At 39.6% G+C, this 18872-nt stretch overlaps 1 protein-coding gene across 1 annotated transcript; it reads left to right on the top strand.

Annotated features, from left to right (window-relative positions):
• Window positions 1-466: 466 nt before the first annotated feature.
• Window positions 467-17548, top strand: LOC121390684 (cornifelin homolog A-like). The gene is made up of 4 exons (XM_041522559.1): window positions 467-769; window positions 13170-13406; window positions 15680-15816; window positions 16995-17548. The coding sequence occupies exons 1-4, from the start codon at window positions 763-765 to the stop codon at window positions 17085-17087; spliced, it is 474 nt and encodes a 157-aa protein (XP_041378493.1). The 5' UTR covers window positions 467-762; the 3' UTR covers window positions 17088-17548.
• The last annotated feature ends 1324 nt before the right edge of the window (window positions 17549-18872 follow it).

Raw genomic sequence — 18872 nt, 5'->3', positions numbered from 1 at the left:
CTCTTCCAATGTGGGTGCCCCCCCCTCCCCCCCCCCCAATATAAAATCCTGGCTACGCCAGTAGCATAGTAACTGTATGCACTATGCACTAAAGTCGACCAATGGGACTGACTTTACTGGTCATAATCCGCAATAGCGGGGTGGTTTTAATGTCGGGGTAGTTTTACCTATAATATAATAAAATATTCCGGTCGTTAAAAAAGGGGTCTTAATAGTGGACTGGTCTTAATACTGGGGTGTCGTTAGATGGGGTTTCATTGTATTAAATATAATTACATGATTAATGTATTACTAATAGCTGTCTGGTCGGTGATGTCCTAAAAAAACAGGAAGAAAAAAAAGAAGCCAATGCCACATGTTACAACCAATCAGAGCGTTATCTGCTTTTACTCCGTAAATATTTCACATTGACCTTCAACACGGAACTCTCTGATTTTGTACAGTGTAACCGTTAGGGTTGCACATCTGCATCGCAAACCATCGGCGCTTATCGTGAAATTCCGTTTTATGGCAGCACGCGCCTGAACTCGGTAGCAGCTTCCGGAGTTGTTGATACCGGTGAACGAGGGCAGCAATTTAGTCTGTATGAGGTATCACCGACTCCTGTAACCATGGTATCGAGTCTTGCCCCCTCCTTCCATAGATAGCGCAACTTAACATCACGGGTTATCAACAAGTAGAACACGCGTGTACCATTCTGATGAACGCTTTGCGGATTTACTCTAACTCGAAGAACTTTTTAAAAGAGAAGAAGAATCTGAAATGAACGGTATGTATAATTATTGTATACGTTTAAAAGTATTTGTCTCGGGCACGGCGGAAGCACGTAGATATTGGAGGAGGCTGTGTGTGTGTGAGAGAGAGAGAGAGAGAGAGAGAGAGAGAGAGAGAGAGAGAGAGAGAGAGAGAGAGAGAGAGAGAGAGAGAGAGAGAGAGAGAGAGAGCTGAGATCGACGGCGCAAAGCAAAATTGCTAGGGGGATCGAGGGTATGCTCCTCCGTAAAATGCAATTTCCTGCATTCTACAAGTAAAATTCATCTCTGCCTTAAGATATACTGACATACTGCCAATAATATTTTTGATTCAGAATTATCATAGCCTCGTCCCCCTGCTCCGCCGTGCCTGTTGTATACTAGGTGTGTTGGCGATGACGTAATAGCAATCTTGTCTTACAGACTGGTAAGACAGTGTATAAAGTGTGAGTGTAGTCACTAATAAAACCACAGGGATTGTCTGACCGACTGACGTGTGTAGCAGACGATAGACCGCCACATTCCGCCACTGTTATTCTTCATGTTTCGCTGCTACTCCTAGGAAACTCTAGACGAGCGAGAATGACGGCTTTAACTTTCCAAAGAGAAGACAGCCAGGGCCGATCTTGCAGGTGTTTAAAGGGACATTCCCGAGTTTGCTGCATCGTAAGATGTTTCAGACTAATACAATATTTCTACGATTAAACTTACATATTAAATATATTTTCTTGTTTAGAATATCAATGCCTGTATATTCAATATGTTTCTGATCGTCTTAATATTTGTAAGAAGCCCAAACTGGATTTTGTCTTCAAATAATTTCGTACGTACGAAAAAACCCCCACATTTAGGAAATAAAATGAAATTTAACCTAGTACAAATACTAGAACGATCAGAAACACGTTTAATGTACAGCCACTAATATTGTATGCAAAAAAAAATGTTTGATATGTAATTACAGTCGTTAACATGTCTCTGTTAGTCGATAATATCTTAAATATTGCAGCAAACTCGGGAATGTCCCTTTAAGTATTGTAAATGAAGGCACGGCGGAAGCAAGTAGACATTGGCGTGAGGGGGGGGGGGGGGGGGGGGGGGGGGGGGGGGGGGGGGGGGGAGATAACTGAAATCGACAGCGCATACTACGACGTTCTCTCTCTCTCTCTCTCTCTCTCTCTCTCTCTCTCTCTCTCTCTCTCTCTCTCTCTCTCTCTCTCTCTCTCTCTCTCCCCCGCTCTCCCGCTCTCCCTCTCTCTCTCTATTGCTATTTATCGTTTTGTGTTTTTATAAGAAACTTGAATGGCTCGAGCCTACATGCATGCACCTTGGGGAAACCGGTCAGTGACTACAATATGTCTTGGAGAATGTTTATATCCCCTCTTCCGCCATGTAACGTTTTGTTAAGCAGTTGCTAACTTGAGTCCAGTGTACAAGGAAAATAGGGGCATGACGTAGCCCAGAGTAACGAGCTCGCCCGATACGCATTCGTTCTGGGATCGAACCCCGTCTGGGGGCTTTTTGTTCTATTTTTGATTCCAACCAATGCATCGCGACTGGTATATCAAAAGCCGTACTATCCTGTATTGTTACTAATGGGAAAATATAACGGGTTTCCTCTCTAAGACTATATGTTTGACATCAAATAGCCGATGATTAATAAATCACTGTGCTCTAGTGGTGTCGTTGAACAAAACAAACGTTTTGGTCAGTGACTTTAATTTGTTTAGGAACCGTTCAGCAATTTGGTAACGCAACATTTGGATTCTTTATATCCCCTCTCCCCCATGTGACTTTGTGTTACGTTGTTTCAAAGATGAGTTCAGCTTACAAGGAAAATAGGGGCGGGACATAGCCCAGTGGTAAAGCTCTCTGCTGATGCGCGGTCGGTCTGGGATCGAACCCCGTCGGTGGGCTTTTTTATCTATTTCTCAGTCCAACTGGTATATCAAAAGCCGTACTATGTGCTTTCCTGTCTGTGGGATGGGGCATTGTTACTGACTTAAAAATGTAGCGGGTTTCCTCTCTAAGACTGTATGTAATTTTTTTTACTAAATATTCGACATCCAATAGCCCATGATTAATAGATCAATGTGCTGTAGTGGTGTCGTTAAATAAAACAAACTTTTTGGTTAGTTAATTTAATATTCAACAATTTCGTAACGCAACATTTGGAATTTTTATATCCCTCTCTCCCACGTAACTTTTAGTTACGCTTAGAATAAAGTAAAGTAAAGTTTGTTTTATTTAACGACGCCACTAGAGCACATTGATTTTTAATCTTATCATCGGCTATTGGACGTCAAACATATGGTCATTCTGACACTGTTTTTAGAGGAAACCCGCTGTCGCCACATAGGCTACTCTTCTTTATGACAGGCAGCAAGGGATCTTTTATTTGCGCTTCCCACAGGCAGGATAGCACAAACCATGGCCTTTGTTGAACCAGTTATGGATCACTGGTCGGTGCAAGTGGTTTACACCTACCCATTGAGCCTTGCAGAGCACTCACTCAGGGTTTGGAGTCGGTATCTGGATTAAAAATCCCATGCCTCGACTGGGATCCGAACCCAGTACCTACCAGCCTGTAGACCGATGGCCTGCCACGGCGCCACCGAGGCCGGTTACGCTTAGAATAAGACCAGCTAACAAGAAAATTAGGTGCGGGACGCTGCCCAGTGGTAAAGCGCTCGCTTTATACGTGGAAGGACTTGGATCGATCCCCGTCAATGGGCTTTTGTGGGGGTTTCTCGTTCCAGCAGGTGCATCACGACTGGTATATCAAAGTCCGTGGTATGTGTTATCCTGTCTGTGGGATGGGGCATGTAAAAGACACCTTATTACTAATGGAAAAATGTTGCGGGTTTCCTCTCTAAGACTACATGTATATGTCAAAATTACCAAATGTTTGACATCCAGTAGCCGATAATAAATAAATCAATGTGCCCTAGTGTTGTCGTTAAACAAAACAAACTTTAACTGTGTTTATATTAAGACATATAAATCTTTCAAATATGGGATGCATAATCTTCAAAGTTAAGGGCCAGGTGAACCCTTCCCCTCCTCCCTTGCCCTCCTCCCCCTGCCATCTACCCCCTGCCTATGTATGTAACAATTCGATGAGATCAAAAGTGTGAGGTAGGATAAAATATCATGAAGTATTTCTATAACTTTTCTTATAGGCTACATAACATAACACGCTAATAATTTTTATAACAAACCACGGCCTTTGATATACCAGTCGTGATGCTGTGGCTGGAGAAATAGCCCAATGGGTCCACCGACGGGGATCGAACCTAAACCGACCGCGCATCAGACGGTCGCTTTACCACTGGGCTATGTTCCGTCTCGCGACTTTATGAGACAAACACTCTAACCCTAACCCTTGGGAGGGTTTGGAACCGAATAACTGAACGAATAGTAATTAAAAATAAACACTCAACACAACATTTGACTATGAACATGAAGCACGTAAACGGCATGATAATTTCTCGCTCTAAAGGTATGTAATTATGTTGTTAACTGATCGTGGTATAATTATGTTAATGCGATGTACAAATGTCAGCGCACTAATTTTCAGTATGCGTTCTGGAACCCACGAAAGGTCATCGTAATTTTCATTCATTTATCCATTTATATTTATCTTCACGCGTACAGCTAACGACGTTTCCTGCTCACTGCACTGGGCATATAGTCCATGTTTGTGCAGGAGAGAGTTCAGGTTAAAGTGTTTATATCTATAGTAACAAGAAGCTAGTTGATTGCGTTTTGCAAACTCATTACTTTTCTACATAATCTTGCCGGCGTAATATTGCCGACGTAACTACTGTTCCTTCAATTTTTTTTAAATCTCCGTTTTGTTTAACGCCACCACTAGAGCACATTGATTTATTAATCATCGGCTATTGGATGTCAAACATATGATGATTTTCACACAGTCATACAGCTGAAACCCGCTATATTTTTGCATTAGTAGTAAGGGGTCTTTTATATGCACCATACCACAGCCTTTGATATACCAGTCGTGGTGCACTGGCTAGAGCGAGAAATAGCCCAACAAGTCCATCGGGTGGATAATTAATGGGTTACAAAATTACCGAGTTTGTCCCCTCCCACCTACTTCCATCAAGGTATTTAAACTATTGGTTTCCTCGTTTGCGAATGAGATAATTGAGCAAAGCACTTTAGCACAATATATCCCCAAAGGAACCCCCCCCCCAAAAAAAAAAAAAAAAAAAACAAAAAACCCAACAACAATACCCCCTTCACCAGAAAAGACACCAACCCCCCAACTCCCCCACCCCACCCCCACCCACCCTAAAACAAAACAAACAACAGCCACTATTTACACTTGGGTTGTTTCACCATGGCAAAGGAGACATATATACATGATATGGCTATATAAATATAACAGGCAGGTCGTAGCCCAGTTGTAAGGCTCTCGTCCGATGCGCGGTCGGTCTGGGATCGACCCCCCGTCGATCGGGACCTGGGCTATTGGACTATTTCTCGTTCCAGCCAGTGCACCACATCTGTTATATCAAATGCCGTGGTATGTGCTATCCTGTCTGTGGGATGGTGAATATACGAGATCGCTTGCTAAGACTATATGTCAAAATTATTAAACGTTTGACATTCGATAGCTGATGATTAATAAATCAATGCGTTCTAGTTAAACAAAAGGAAACAACTTTTTAAAAATATAATGTCACACACACACGGAAATGAAACACGCGTGTATGGCCACTGGCGGAGTCGTACATCTGTTGTGTACACATTTATTGTATGGATTTTTGGCCTACAAAAAGTCCTAGAATTATATGTTAGAACCATAATAATAAGCTGTGACGGAACATGCTCTTAAATTTGTTTTCGCCTGTGGTGATATTAATTGTTTTAGAGGGCCGTGTGCAGTTCCAATATGCACTTAAGCCCAGGTGGGCACTTTGTTACGTAATACCTCTGCGCGACGGTGGTCGTGCTGTTTTCAATACACACCCAAACCAGGTGCGGAGGCCATGTGGCCAGTAGTTACGTAATACCTCCGCGAGTGCGGTTTTTATGACGGTGATTTTGGCGACTAGGCGACAGTGAGTCTGGCCATCTAAGAGAAAATTCCCGCCTTGGTCTCTGTGGAAATATCACTTGTAGGTCTTCGGTGCCGCGATGTACCCCCAGGCGATATTCGGTTTTGTAATAAATAGCTAGGATTTAGATTTATCGGGGAGAAACATATTGGAAGGCTTCCAGGGAACACGTCCGTTTGGACTTGGTAAATATTATTTCTGCTCTGTTGTATAACCTTGATGTGATTGATGTGACTTTAAATATTTTAATACTGTATTATACCAATATTATTTAGACGGTGCTGCCGGTAATCTGACGCAGTAAACTGTAGGCTCACTGTTGTAATATATATAAAGCTTAACCAGTCATCCTAAAGGACCTGGGTAAACTGTAGGTTATTGTCTTTATGGTGATAGGTACCAGTATTAATTCTGTATTACAAGGTTACTGAATGAGTAGTTAAGGGTTAATTAAACATTAACCAGTTAGGAATAGAGTTGTAATTCCTTTATTAATTAAGTTCCCCTGGAAGAGTTTCTCAATTATCACACGTGTATGTGTTGTGTCACGGTGAAGTGATTAGAATATTGTGTAAACTAGACACCTAGTGATTAACTAATTAAGTGATTAGTTCCGGGTTGTTATTATATTGTTGTTGTTAATTAACTACTGCGGCAGTATATTTGTCAGCGTAGTATTAATACAGATTCCAAAGTGTATTGTGTTTTGTTGTGTTTTCTAGTGAACTAAACGTGCTATATTATATATACTTTATATAAGATCTTATCTCTGTTCATACCTAGAGACGAGCCACGCGGGTTTTGAACTACCCGTTACAGAGAGATCTAATAGATATACAGTTAGGAGAGATATTTGGATAATCGTATTTCATTCAGTTACGTGTATTATAGGATTCCCGTGACATAAGCACAAGTACAAGGGCGCAGGCTGGAGTGGGTGGGTTCGGACGACCCCCCCCCCCCCCCCCCCCCCCCCCCCCGCTGAAGCAAATGGTCCGCTTTCAGAACTAAAACATACAGGTTTATACATATGGAGTTTCTAGTGGTGCAAAAACAAAATAGAAAAAGGGTCCACTTGGTTCATATTCGACCCCCCCCCCCCCCCCCCCCCCCCCCCGGTCCAGATCACGCTACGCCCCTGAAGTACAATGCATATTGGAAGCTGTCTTCCTTGTAAGTGTCCACTTGAATACAAATGTGTGCTTAATACCAGGGGACCGCTGGTTGAACAATATGCCTAGGTTTTGTTGTATAAACATTCTTTTCTTAAATGATAGCAGTTTTAACGGGTGGGGCGTAGCCCCAGTGGTAAAGCACTAGCTTGATGCTAGGTCGGCCTAGGATCGATCCCCGTCTGTAGGCCCATGGACTATTTCTCATTCCAATCAGTACCACGAGCTATATATCAAAATATGTGCTATGTGCTATTCTGCCTGTGGGATGGTGTATATATAAACAAATCCCTTGCTACTAATGGATTTTTTAGCGGGTTTCCTTTCTAAGACTGTATATCGAAATTACCAAATGTTTGACATCCAATAGACTATGATTAATAAATCCACATGTTCTAGTGGTATCGTTAAAGAAAACAAACTTTTAACTTTTTTAATACCTAGCGACCGCTGGCTGAACAATATTCCGAGGTTTCGTTATACAACCATTCCTTTCTTTTGATAGCCATTCGAAGCTGTTACTAGCGCGGACTACTGGTATTCCGTGTTACGCTGTGACCACGTGTTATTGCCATCACCTCGGCAGCATCATCTGTTAACTATTAAGTGTAGCGAGATTCTTTGATAAATTGCCTGTATACAAGAGTCATAAATGCTGGATAACGGTTTTACAGTTTTATCTCTGATAGCAAACCCAACCATCTGTCTGGCCGGTGAAGTATGTACTTATCTAAAAATAGCCAATAAAATCAAACATATAAATGGCACAGCTTATCATAATGCTGTAGAAATTTCCATTTGGGGTTATCTAATAATATAACAAAAAGGATTTTCCAGGAATGATTCCACTGAGGCCAAAATGCAATATGTACAATACAATAATTCAGTATCATTTCAAGTTAACAGATTCTCACATGGGCGAATTTAAAGAAGAAACAGATGCCTAGCATATTACGCATTTTAAATATCTCAAAGATAAAATACAAATTGTCACTTTAAAGAATATAAAGACCTTGATTAACGTTCTTGACAACAAGACTATGACTATATTGTTCTAGATGTATTTATTACAAGACACAATTTACTATTTTCTATTTCAAAATCTTATCTTTCTTTCTTTCCTTTTTTTATTTGGGGCGGGTAATAGTCCAGTGGTAAAGCGCTCGCTTGATGCGCAGTCGGTTTGGGATCGATCCCCGTCAGTGGGCCCATTGGGCTATTTCTTGTTCCAGCCAGTGCACCATGACTGGTATATAAAAGCCCATGAAGTGGCGACAACGGGTTTCCTCTCTCATTATCTGTGTGGTCCTTAACCATATGGTTGACGCCATATAACCGTAAATAAAATGTGTTGAGTTCGTCGTTAAATAAAACATTTCTTTGTTTTTTCTCTTTTGTTTCTTTACTTCTAGCTTCAGTGTTAACTTCATATATTACAATTTTTTTTTTTTTTTTTTATGTATCCATGTTTATTTATACTGTTGTAATATGCCACATGTATTCGTATCATCTTCATAATTAACTTATAACACCACTGTAAGGTAGTGACATCGGGACTCCCAACCCTGAATCTACCATATTTGTTTCTGGGGTTAATCAAAAGGGAAAAAGGAAGAAGAAGAAGAAACACATACAATGTGTTAGAATGATCTAGTTTTCAAGACACCTGTGTTTATTTTGTGACCCAAAAACAACACACGTATCATATTTTTGTGGGACTTATACTGTCAGTGATAAGTATTTATCGTGTTACTAACCGAATAGGTCGAATTTCAACGTGAAGTATAGCTACTGGCTTTCCGTTGTCAGTATATTCAAACCTACAATTAGTGTGCCACAAATGTTAAACACAATTCACCCAATGAAACCTAGCCCCTCTTTAAAATTCCTGGACCCGCCACTGTTCAAGAAACCAGTAACTCGTGAACTGATACATCAAACTCTAAGGAAGGAAGGAAGGAAATGGTTTATTTAACGACGCTCTCAAAAAATTCTATTTACGGTTATATGGCGTCGGACATATGGTTTAAGGACCACACAGATATTGAGGGAGGAAACCCACTGTCGCCACTTCATGGGCTACTCTTTTCGATTAGTAGCAAGGGATCTTTAATATGCACCATCCCACAGACAGGATAGTACATACCACGGCCTTTGTTACACCAGTTGTGGAGCACTGGCTGGAACGAGAAATAGCCCAATGGGCCCACTGACGGGGATCGATCCCAAACAGACCGCGCGTCAAGCGAGTGATTTGCCACTTGGCTACGTCCCGCCCCCAAACTCTAAGAAACCAACGATCAATGAATATTCAAGCAAAGCAAATGTGGAATTGCTTTAGACCTCCCTACGCTAATTAATTCTTAATAAAAGTATTATGGATATTTACCAGCATTTATCACCATGAAGTTTACTTGCAGAATGCAGGATATTTCGTTAGGACATTTATTATTCCTTTTTAAAATGTTCGTAGCAGATAAGGGAGGCGACCCAGATCAGATAACCTTGAAATAGTCTCCTACATAGTTAAAGTTAAATTTGTTACGTTTATCTACCACTAGAGCACATTGATCCATTACATATCGGTTATTGGATGACAATCATTTGGTAATTTGACATATAGTCTTAGAGAGGAAACCCGCTACCTTTTGCCATTTGTAGGAACAGATCTTTTAGGTCCGCAATCCTCAAACAGGGTAGCACATATCACGTCGTTTGATATATCAGTCGTGGTGCACTGGCTGGAACGAGAAATAGCCCTACGTGGAACAGGCGAGCGCTTTTACCACTGGTAGTAGTTGTAGCATGATCGACGTTTTTTTTGTTATTAATATTCATGATACATGTAATTTGCTGTTCCAATGATTTCCATTGAAGGAAGGAAATGGTTTATCTAACGAAGCACTCAACACATTTTATTTAAGGTTATATGGCGTCGGGCATATGGTTAAGGACCACAAAGATATTGAGAGATGAAATCCGCTGTCGCCACTTCATGGGCTACTCTTTTCAATTAGCAGCAATGGATCTTTTATATACAATATCCCACAGACAGGATAACACATACCACTGCCTTTGATATACAAGTCGTGGTGAACTGGCTGAAGCGAGAATTAGCCCAATGGGCCCACCGACGGGGATCGATCCCAGACCGACCGCGCATCAAGCGAACACTTTACCACTGGGCTACGTCCCGCCCCCCCCCCCCCCCCCCCCCCCCCCCAATTTATGAAGGCAGTTTTTCTTAAATACAGGTTTATGAGCCTTATAAATATAATTAAATAGATAGTTGCATATTAATTAGGCCTTTTCTCGGTAACTGAAGAGTAACGTTTTGTGCATAGGCGTACGGGCTCCCATTTTTGTAGGGCTGGGGGTTGGGGTTGGGGGTGGGGTGGTGGTCGGGAGGCAGATTGGGTTTTGCCCGAATTAAACGAAAACACCCAACTCTGGATGACAACATTGATTGATATCAGCATTGCTACCAAACAGCTATATAGGGTTGCATTTAAGAATCACTAGGCATTTTTACAAGGATTACAACAAATTTTGAGGGTAGAATGATGGAAATACATGGTAAAAAGGTCTCAGGTTAGCACATTTAGCCTGAATATTTGTATCATTTTTGCTCGAATTTTCTCCAGCACTGGGGAGGCAGTCCCACCCCCACCCCCGCCCGCCTGTCTCGTACGCTTATGTTTTTGTGGCAGCAGCACGACTAGTAAACTAGTAAATCAAAGGCCGTGGTATGTGCTATCCTGTCTGTGGAATGGTGCATATAAAAGATCCCTTGCTACTAATGGAAATATGTAGCGGGATTCCTTTCTAAGACTATGTCAAAATTACCAAATGTTTGACATCCAATAGCCGATGGTTAATAAATCAATGTGCTCTAGTGGTGTCGTTAAACAAAAGACTTCTTCTTCTTGTGTCAGCAGCGTGTTTTTTTCTCTCACATGACGTCTTTACCACATGTTAATGTGTCTCATTTTCTAGGCCAAGTGTTTCACCATACCAGTTTATAAAGAGAGTGTGTGTGTGTGGTTTTTTTTGGCATACGTCCATCAGAGAACTGTTCAAGCACGCCTGTCATGAGCACAACCTCTGACTTTGCCAGAGAGTTCTGCCCATGACATGTGTTTAACAACACCACTAGAGCACATTTATTTATTAATCATCATCAGCAGTATATACAGTCACTCAGTCGCTTTTGATTAAACAATGAGCTATGGTATCATTGAAAAAAAAAAAAACTTTTTCTGTACAAGGATAACTGGGCCAAGTTTCGAAGCCTCTTACCGGCCTCGGTGGTGTAGTGGTTAAGCCATCGGTCTTAAGACTGGTGGGTACTGGGTTCGCAGCCCACTACCGGCTCCTACCTAGGCGAAGTTTAACGACTCAATGGGTAGGCAGGTTTAAGGCCACTACAATGGACTGCTTTCTCAATAATCATTAACAACTAACCACTATCACTCTGTCCTGAACAGACAGTTCTGATAGCTGATAGCCCAGGACAGCGTGCTTGAACCTTAATTGAATATGATCACAAAAAGTAAGTTGAATTAAAAAAAAAAAAAAAAAAAAAAAAAAAAAAAATCATTAAAGAGTAGGCTGGGATATCGTTAAACAAACATTTTTTATTTAGTAGGATACTTGTAGATATAATGGGCCAAGTTGTGAAGCCTGTTTATTTGTTTTTCTGGGTTTTTTTTTTTAAACCGGGTGTTTAAACACTGTAAATATTATGTAGTTACACGCGATTAAAACAAAACAGGCTTTGTAAACTCGCCCCCATGTTTTATTTCTTCCACACATAAGTGAACTTGCTGACAGTAATTTAGTTATAACGGCTGATAACATTCCTCACATGTTGTAAAGATTTTAGTTTTTTAACATGCTGTAAAGCTATCACGGGATGCTAAATCTGACTCCTAATCGCGCGGTAGTTGCCAGACGTCTGCTTACTGTTTCCAAGAAGACATGTTACTCGAACTCGTCCCACCAAAAGCTATACTCTTCAAGACCAGGGTAGGGGTGCGGTGATTACGAGATACATTACGATAAAAGAAACTGGCAGCGGCTGAACGTTTTGAGCTGATAACTGAATTAGTTAACGTGATTAGAGCGTGACGTATGATATATTTTACTAGTAAAGAGTCGGACGTAGCCCAGTGGTAGAGCGCTCGCCCGATGTGGTTATATTTGATTATGATTTTACTTTACAACTTATTTTCGTGCTTATATCCAATTAAGGTTCAAGCACGCCGTCCTGGGCACACACAGAGAGAGAGAGAGACCATTAAAAAGACAAAAAAACAAAACAAAAAAAAACACCTTAAGTGTGGAACCAAACTGCAGGAGTCTGACTGCTTGGCCATATTAGAGTGATTGAGAAGAATAGCTATCTGCATTAACCAGTGTAGAAACATCTGTTATAAATAGTGTTGAGAATCGGTTGGGATTTCATCATCAATCATCGGATATAATCGGATTGCACCAACCGATCAACTTTCGATAACACAATCGGTTAGAATGATATAAACGTATGAATGAGTTGAATTATTAGGACTACGCACCTGTGGTCAAGCAATATACCTACAAATCGCTAATTTTACAGTTAATACCTTGAATGGATATTACATTTATAATCGATCATCACATTAGTAGAGTTCGACCGATCAATGTTTCGATTATAATCGACATTTGGGATATCACTAGTTATAAATATTGCATTTACCTGTTTTGCTCGCCGTACGTCTTCATAAGATGTCAGTCAATTTTTTATTTTTTTTACATAACATCTTTTTCTTTTTCCCTAGCGCTCGCCTGATGCGCGGTCGGTCTAGGATAGATCCCCGTCGGTGGTCCCATTGGGCTATTTCTCGTCCCAGCCAGTGTACCACAATTGGTATATCAAAGGCCGTGGTATGTGCTATCCTGTATGTGGGATGATGCACATAAGAGATCCCTTTCTGCTAATGGAAAAATGTAGCGGGTTTCCTCTCTAAGACTATATATGTCGAAATTACCAAATATCTGACATCCAGTAGCCGAGGATAAACAAATCAATGCGCTGCAGTGGAGTCATAAAACAAAACAAACTTCAACTTTTTATTTTTAATGTTAAACTTGTTGTTTTTTTTTTGTGTTTTTTTATCCAGATCAAGAGAATGTTTCACCGATCGTGACAACTAAAGCAACACTTCAATCCGAGGTCGAGAAGGATTTTGATGGCCAATCGTCTACAACAGGAACAGCTGACTATTCGTCAGTCGTTACGTCACAGCCCCGCCCCCAGAAGCTCACCCGGGTGGAACTGTTGATGCCGTTTGATGAGGCGCACAGTGAACGGGAGTGGTCGGCGGGACTGTTCGAGTGCAAGTCGGGAAGACGACATTGTATGTAATGCTAGGTTCAAGCTATCAACTGTCACGACGGGGTTGGCCAACTCGCCGATCTCTCGACTTCTACGACTGTCTAATTGCTAGTCTGAGCGTTCTTACAACTCGATTCTCCTACGACCGATTAGTTGTTAATCAAAGCGCACCCGTCGTAAGTTGCGAGTGGGGAAAATTACAACGCAGCTGTCGAGTTGGCCAACTCCGTCGTGACATTTGATAGTCTAATACTAGCACTATGCATTGTGTGCCCGCAGTGTGATGATAAGGGCCGCTCAAGCCGAAGGGTGGAGAGGTGTAGAGCATGTCACAGGATATATATAGAATACTAAACGAGCTTACCTGTCATACCATTTTTATGAACTGAGTGAACAGTTTTGGTATCTGACGAGCGAAAGCAACACTGTTCACGAGTTTCATAAAAATGGTATGACATGCAAGCTAGTTTAGTATTGTATTTATTTTAAACCAACTGCAAACAAACCGCAATGCAGAAGTAAGCAGATGTCGAGACCTACTACACGTTATTGTTCTACAAATTGGGTCATCTACGTCACACTCACGTCACGCCAATATTACACTAGATAGATATTGAGTGATTGTTATGATATGAGGACTATCTTACATTGGTGTGTAATAAATTAATTTAGAATAACACCAATAGATATTCTACTGTGGTAGAATTCCAAATAATCTCTTTCTATATATAATATATAAATAACTGTATATATATAATATATAAATAACTGTATACATATAATATATAAATAACTGGTTATATCATAAGTGAACGAGGAGGGGGTGGTGGTGGGGTGGGGTGGGGTTCAGGGAGTCACCTCGAATTCGGGCACAAACGATTGAGATATTCGGGCAGAATGACCTAGCTTGACAAAGTTTCACTATCATTGTATTCACTATTAGTTGTATGCTATGTAAAAATGCGTTCATTGTGTCGTTTGCAAACCTGATTAACTGCTGTTGGGTAGAAATAATAAAAAAAAATGTTATCTAGATTCGGGCAGTTTAGTTTATTTCGGGCAAAAATCAGTCTCTCCCCCACCCTTACAAAAATGGGAGCCATTACGCCTATGGGTTACACACTTAAAACTGTTATTATACTGTATTGAAACCAACAACATGAGAATTAGTAATCATATTAGTATACGTAATGTATTTGTGTATATAAACGATTGTAGGATAAAAGTATAGGCTACATAAAATTATATTAAAGGCACAAATTAAAATAAGTTACTGACTGTATATTAATGCTGATGTAGTGGTTGGTATATACGTTGCTATGTTGTCAATAGATTGTCTATGTTAATATGTTGTTACTTGTTATATTTGGTCTGTGTAATGTTACTAAATTATAAAATATGTAGTTTGTATTGTGTTATCTATGTTTGTAGGTTATTGTCTATGTTTGTAGGTTATTGTCTATGTTTGTAGGTTGTTGTCTATATGTGTAGGTTGTTTTCTATGGTTGTAGGTTGTTGTCTATGTTTGTAGGTTGTTGTCTATATGTGTAGGTTGTTGTCTATGGTTGTAGGCTGGTGTCTATGTGTGTATGATGTGGTCTATGTTTGTAGGTTGTTGGCTATGGTCGTAGGTTGTTGGCCATGCGTGTATGATGTTGTCTATGTTTGTAGGTTGTTATCTATATGTGTATGTTATTGTCTATGTGTGTAGGTTGTTATTTATGTGTGTAGGTTGCTCACTGTGTTGCTACTGGTGTTACACCAGATACATGATCTCAACGATATTGTTGTCTATGTGTGTAGGCTGTTGTCTTTATTTGTAGGTTGTTGTCTATGTCTGTAGGATTTTGTCTATGTCTATAGGTTGTTGACTATGTAGGTTGTTGTCTATGTCCGTAGGTTGTTGTTTTTGTTTGTAGGCTATTGTCTATGTTTGTTGATTGTTGGCTATGGCCGTAGGATGTTGTATATGTGTGTAGGTTGTTTTCTATGTGTGTAATTTGTTGTCTATGTGTGTAGGATGTTTTCTATGTGTGTAGGTTGTTGTCTATGTGTGTAGGTTGTTGTCTATGTGTGTAGGTTATTGTCTATGTATGTTGTTGTCTATATATGTAGGGTGTTGTCTATGTGTGTAGGTTGTTGTCTGTATTTTTAGGTTGTTGTCTATGTATGTAGGGTGTTGTCTATGTCTGTAGGTTGTTGTCTATGTCTGTAGGTTGTTGTCTATGTCTGTAGGTTGTTGTCTATGTCTGTAGGTTGTTGTCTCTGTCTGTAGGTTGTTGTCTATGTTTGTAGGTTGCTCGCTGTGTTGTTGCTGGTGTTACTTCAGATACATGATCTCAACGCGGCTGGGGGAGACGCCGTTCATGCCTCACATACCGTGCGCTGTGTTCGCCCTCAGGGTCAAGGTGCGGACCTTGTTTAGTATAAAGGTGGGTGTACCTTTAACTAGCATCATTTGTTTTACACTTTGATCAATAAATAAATAAATAAATAAATAAATAAATAAAGTTTGTAATAGATATTTCTCAAATTTACGGTAGCACATGTAATGTCCAAGAACATTTTCTTCAATACATATACAAGTTTTTGGTAGATATTTCATAAATTTACCATAGCACATACAATGTCCAAGAAATGTAGTTCATGTTGTTTATTCGTGGGATCTAGCTCTGTCAGTAGATGGATGACTGGGTCGAAGGATCGAATCCCTTCGGTGGATTAGGTTTTTTCCATACTACCAGTGCTATACGACCGATATATCAAAGACCATGACTATGTTGTCGTGTTCATGGGAAACTGCATATAAAAGATTCCTGGCAGATAATGGACAAATATAACGGGTTTCCTCTGATGACTACATACATGTCGAAATTACAAAATGTCTGACATTCAATAACCAATAATTAATAAATAAATATGCTTTAGTGGTGTCGTTAACCAAAGAAAAATTTAACTGTCGTGATTTTATACAGTGGAGAAATGCACCGAATCTACATTCATGCTATAAGTAGAATGTCTTAAAGTTCTATTAGAAGTACTGTTTAATATTTTAGAGCATTGGTTACCTTTAAACGGACATTCCTGAGTTTGCTGCAATTTTTAAGATATTATCGACTAACAGAGACTTTTTAACGATTGTAATTACATATCACATATATTTTTCTGCATAACATATTAGTGGCTGTGTATTAAACGTGTTTCTGATCGTTCTACTATTTGTACTAGGTAAAATTTCATTTTATTTCCTAAAATATATTTTTTCGTACGTACGAAATTATTTGAAGACAAAATCTAGTTTGGGGTTCTTACAAATATTAAGACGACCAGAAACACATTGAATATACAGACACTGATATTTTAAACAAAACAACATATTTAATATGTAAGCTTAATCGTAGAAATATTTTATTTTTCAGAAACACCCTACAATGCAGCAAACTCAGGAATGTCCTTTTAATGACGCTTTTATCCTGACTAGCACTTTACCTTTTATTACAATTTTCAATATGGACCATCTAATGTCTGTCTTTGTATTTTCTTTCAGTTGTTTTTCGGCTGATTGTATTACTAAATACGATATTACATTTGTTTTCCTTCTAATTTCTAGGGTTCCCTTATAAAAGACTTTTACACGAGCCTGTGTTGCGAGCCGTGTGCTGTGTGTCAAATGACGAGAGAGCTCGACAGTGTCGGGTTGTGAACACCAGAGGTGTAAAAAACACTTTCCACAAACGCTCAGACCAGCAGTATTACGCCATCACTCTCTTAAAATGACATCAGAAGATTCCTCACCAGTCTCGATTAGTCTATCGTTTAATCACAGACAATAGATCACGTATTAAACATCTGACTCTATTATTTAGCAGTATTAACAGATGCCCATAAAATATCAGTCTTTTAAAAACGTTTTAGTTACATAATGTATAGATATTGAATACCATTCTGTCTATACAATATATAGAGGATATTTCATGTTTTTTGTCAATTATGATTTATATCTCATCGAGTGAAGTTTGCAATCATAGCTCACGAATCGCGCTTGCCCGACGAGTGTGATATGATTGCAAACTTCACGAGATGAGATATCAATCATATTTGACAAAAAAGATGAAAGTTTCTATTTATTATATAACTTTTGGCAATTTACCTTTATTTTTAAAATGCCAGCAGCAAAATAGTTCCGGCTTTCTTACAGTGAAGATAGCACGTTCGACAGTGACGATAACACATTTTAGAGTGAAATAGTGAAATTTTCACTCTAAAATGTATGATCGTCACTGAATGACTGATAACACTTTTATTTCACTGATATTTTAAGATATTTCACTAAATCTTATATAATAATGTCTTAGTAAAGCATGGTTGCCAAATTCTTCATAAATTTAAAGAGAGACTATCCTCATCTCATAAACATTATAATATATGAAAACTCTTTATTTATGAGACATGTTAACATGAGTATGAGTCGTAGACGCACTCAATACATTTTATTTACGGTTAGTCGCAGAGATGCCCGACAGTTGTATATAGATAAACTATAGATAAAGATGATCACTTGGTGTTTTATACAGCATCAGGTTCATACATTGTCAATAAACTCGGTTTTATAATAACCCATAAAGTCATTTGTGAATTTATGAATGGTTGAAGTATGTTTATTATGTGTTTATGTATTTGTCTTTTTTTTTTGGGTGGGGGGTGGGGGCTGACTGATTTTGTAGGGGGGTTACTACCAATAATAAGACCCCCCGCTGTCTTATTAAATATTCTTTATTCAAACAATAATGCAAGTTACTCACACATACGAAAACACACACACACACACACACACACACACACACACACACACACACACACACACACACATTCACCCGCGCATCCACATGCACATACGTAAATATTTCAAATAGCCGATGTGATCTATGTGCTGGGGTGTCGTTAAACATTCATTTATTCATTCATTCATGTTTGGACTAACAATTCATTTACATGTAAAATATGTTTAACATTTTAAACACTCACAATACGTGCACTGTAAACTGTATACACCAACTGCCTTCATGAACACACATTGGTGAAAACAGGACTGCCAAAAAAAAACCAACACCTGTGATTACAATATTTAATGTCTAATGGAACAAACTCCGTCCACAATAACATTTCTGTTGAGAATAGTTGTCTCCCCTTCCTACTGGTTTTGCACCTAGTGTAATTAGAACTTTATTAAGTTAGCACGGCAATCTTTACCTCCAAAATTGTTTGGTCTCTCTCTCTTGTATTGCTACTTTGCAGGATATAAACGATGTTTACTTGATTACTCCAGTTGATCACTAGTTGATCGACGCAGTCTTCTAATTCTTAGTACGGTTAAGCTATCGAGCTGATAGGTACAGAGCTCGCAACCCTGTACCGGCTCCAACCCGGAGCGAGTTCTTAAGGGTTCAGTGGGTAGGTGTAAGGCCACTACACCTTCTTCTCTCTCACT

The sequence above is a fragment of the Gigantopelta aegis genome, chromosome 15 (assembly GCF_016097555.1).
Source record: "Gigantopelta aegis isolate Gae_Host chromosome 15, Gae_host_genome, whole genome shotgun sequence".
Lineage (NCBI taxonomy): Eukaryota > Metazoa > Mollusca > Gastropoda > Neomphalida > Peltospiridae > Gigantopelta > Gigantopelta aegis.
This window is presented reverse-complemented; position numbering and strand designations above follow the sequence as displayed.

Excerpts from the sequence above, each read along its gene's own strand:
- LOC121390684 (XM_041522559.1), top strand. Across the intron at positions 13,407-15,679 it reads CAAGTCGGGAAGACGACATT|GTTGCTCGCTGTGTTGTTGC; the intron begins GTATGTAATGCT and ends CTATGTTTGTAG. Across the intron at positions 15,817-16,994 it reads GGACCTTGTTTAGTATAAAG|GGTTCCCTTATAAAAGACTT; the intron begins GTGGGTGTACCT and ends TCTAATTTCTAG.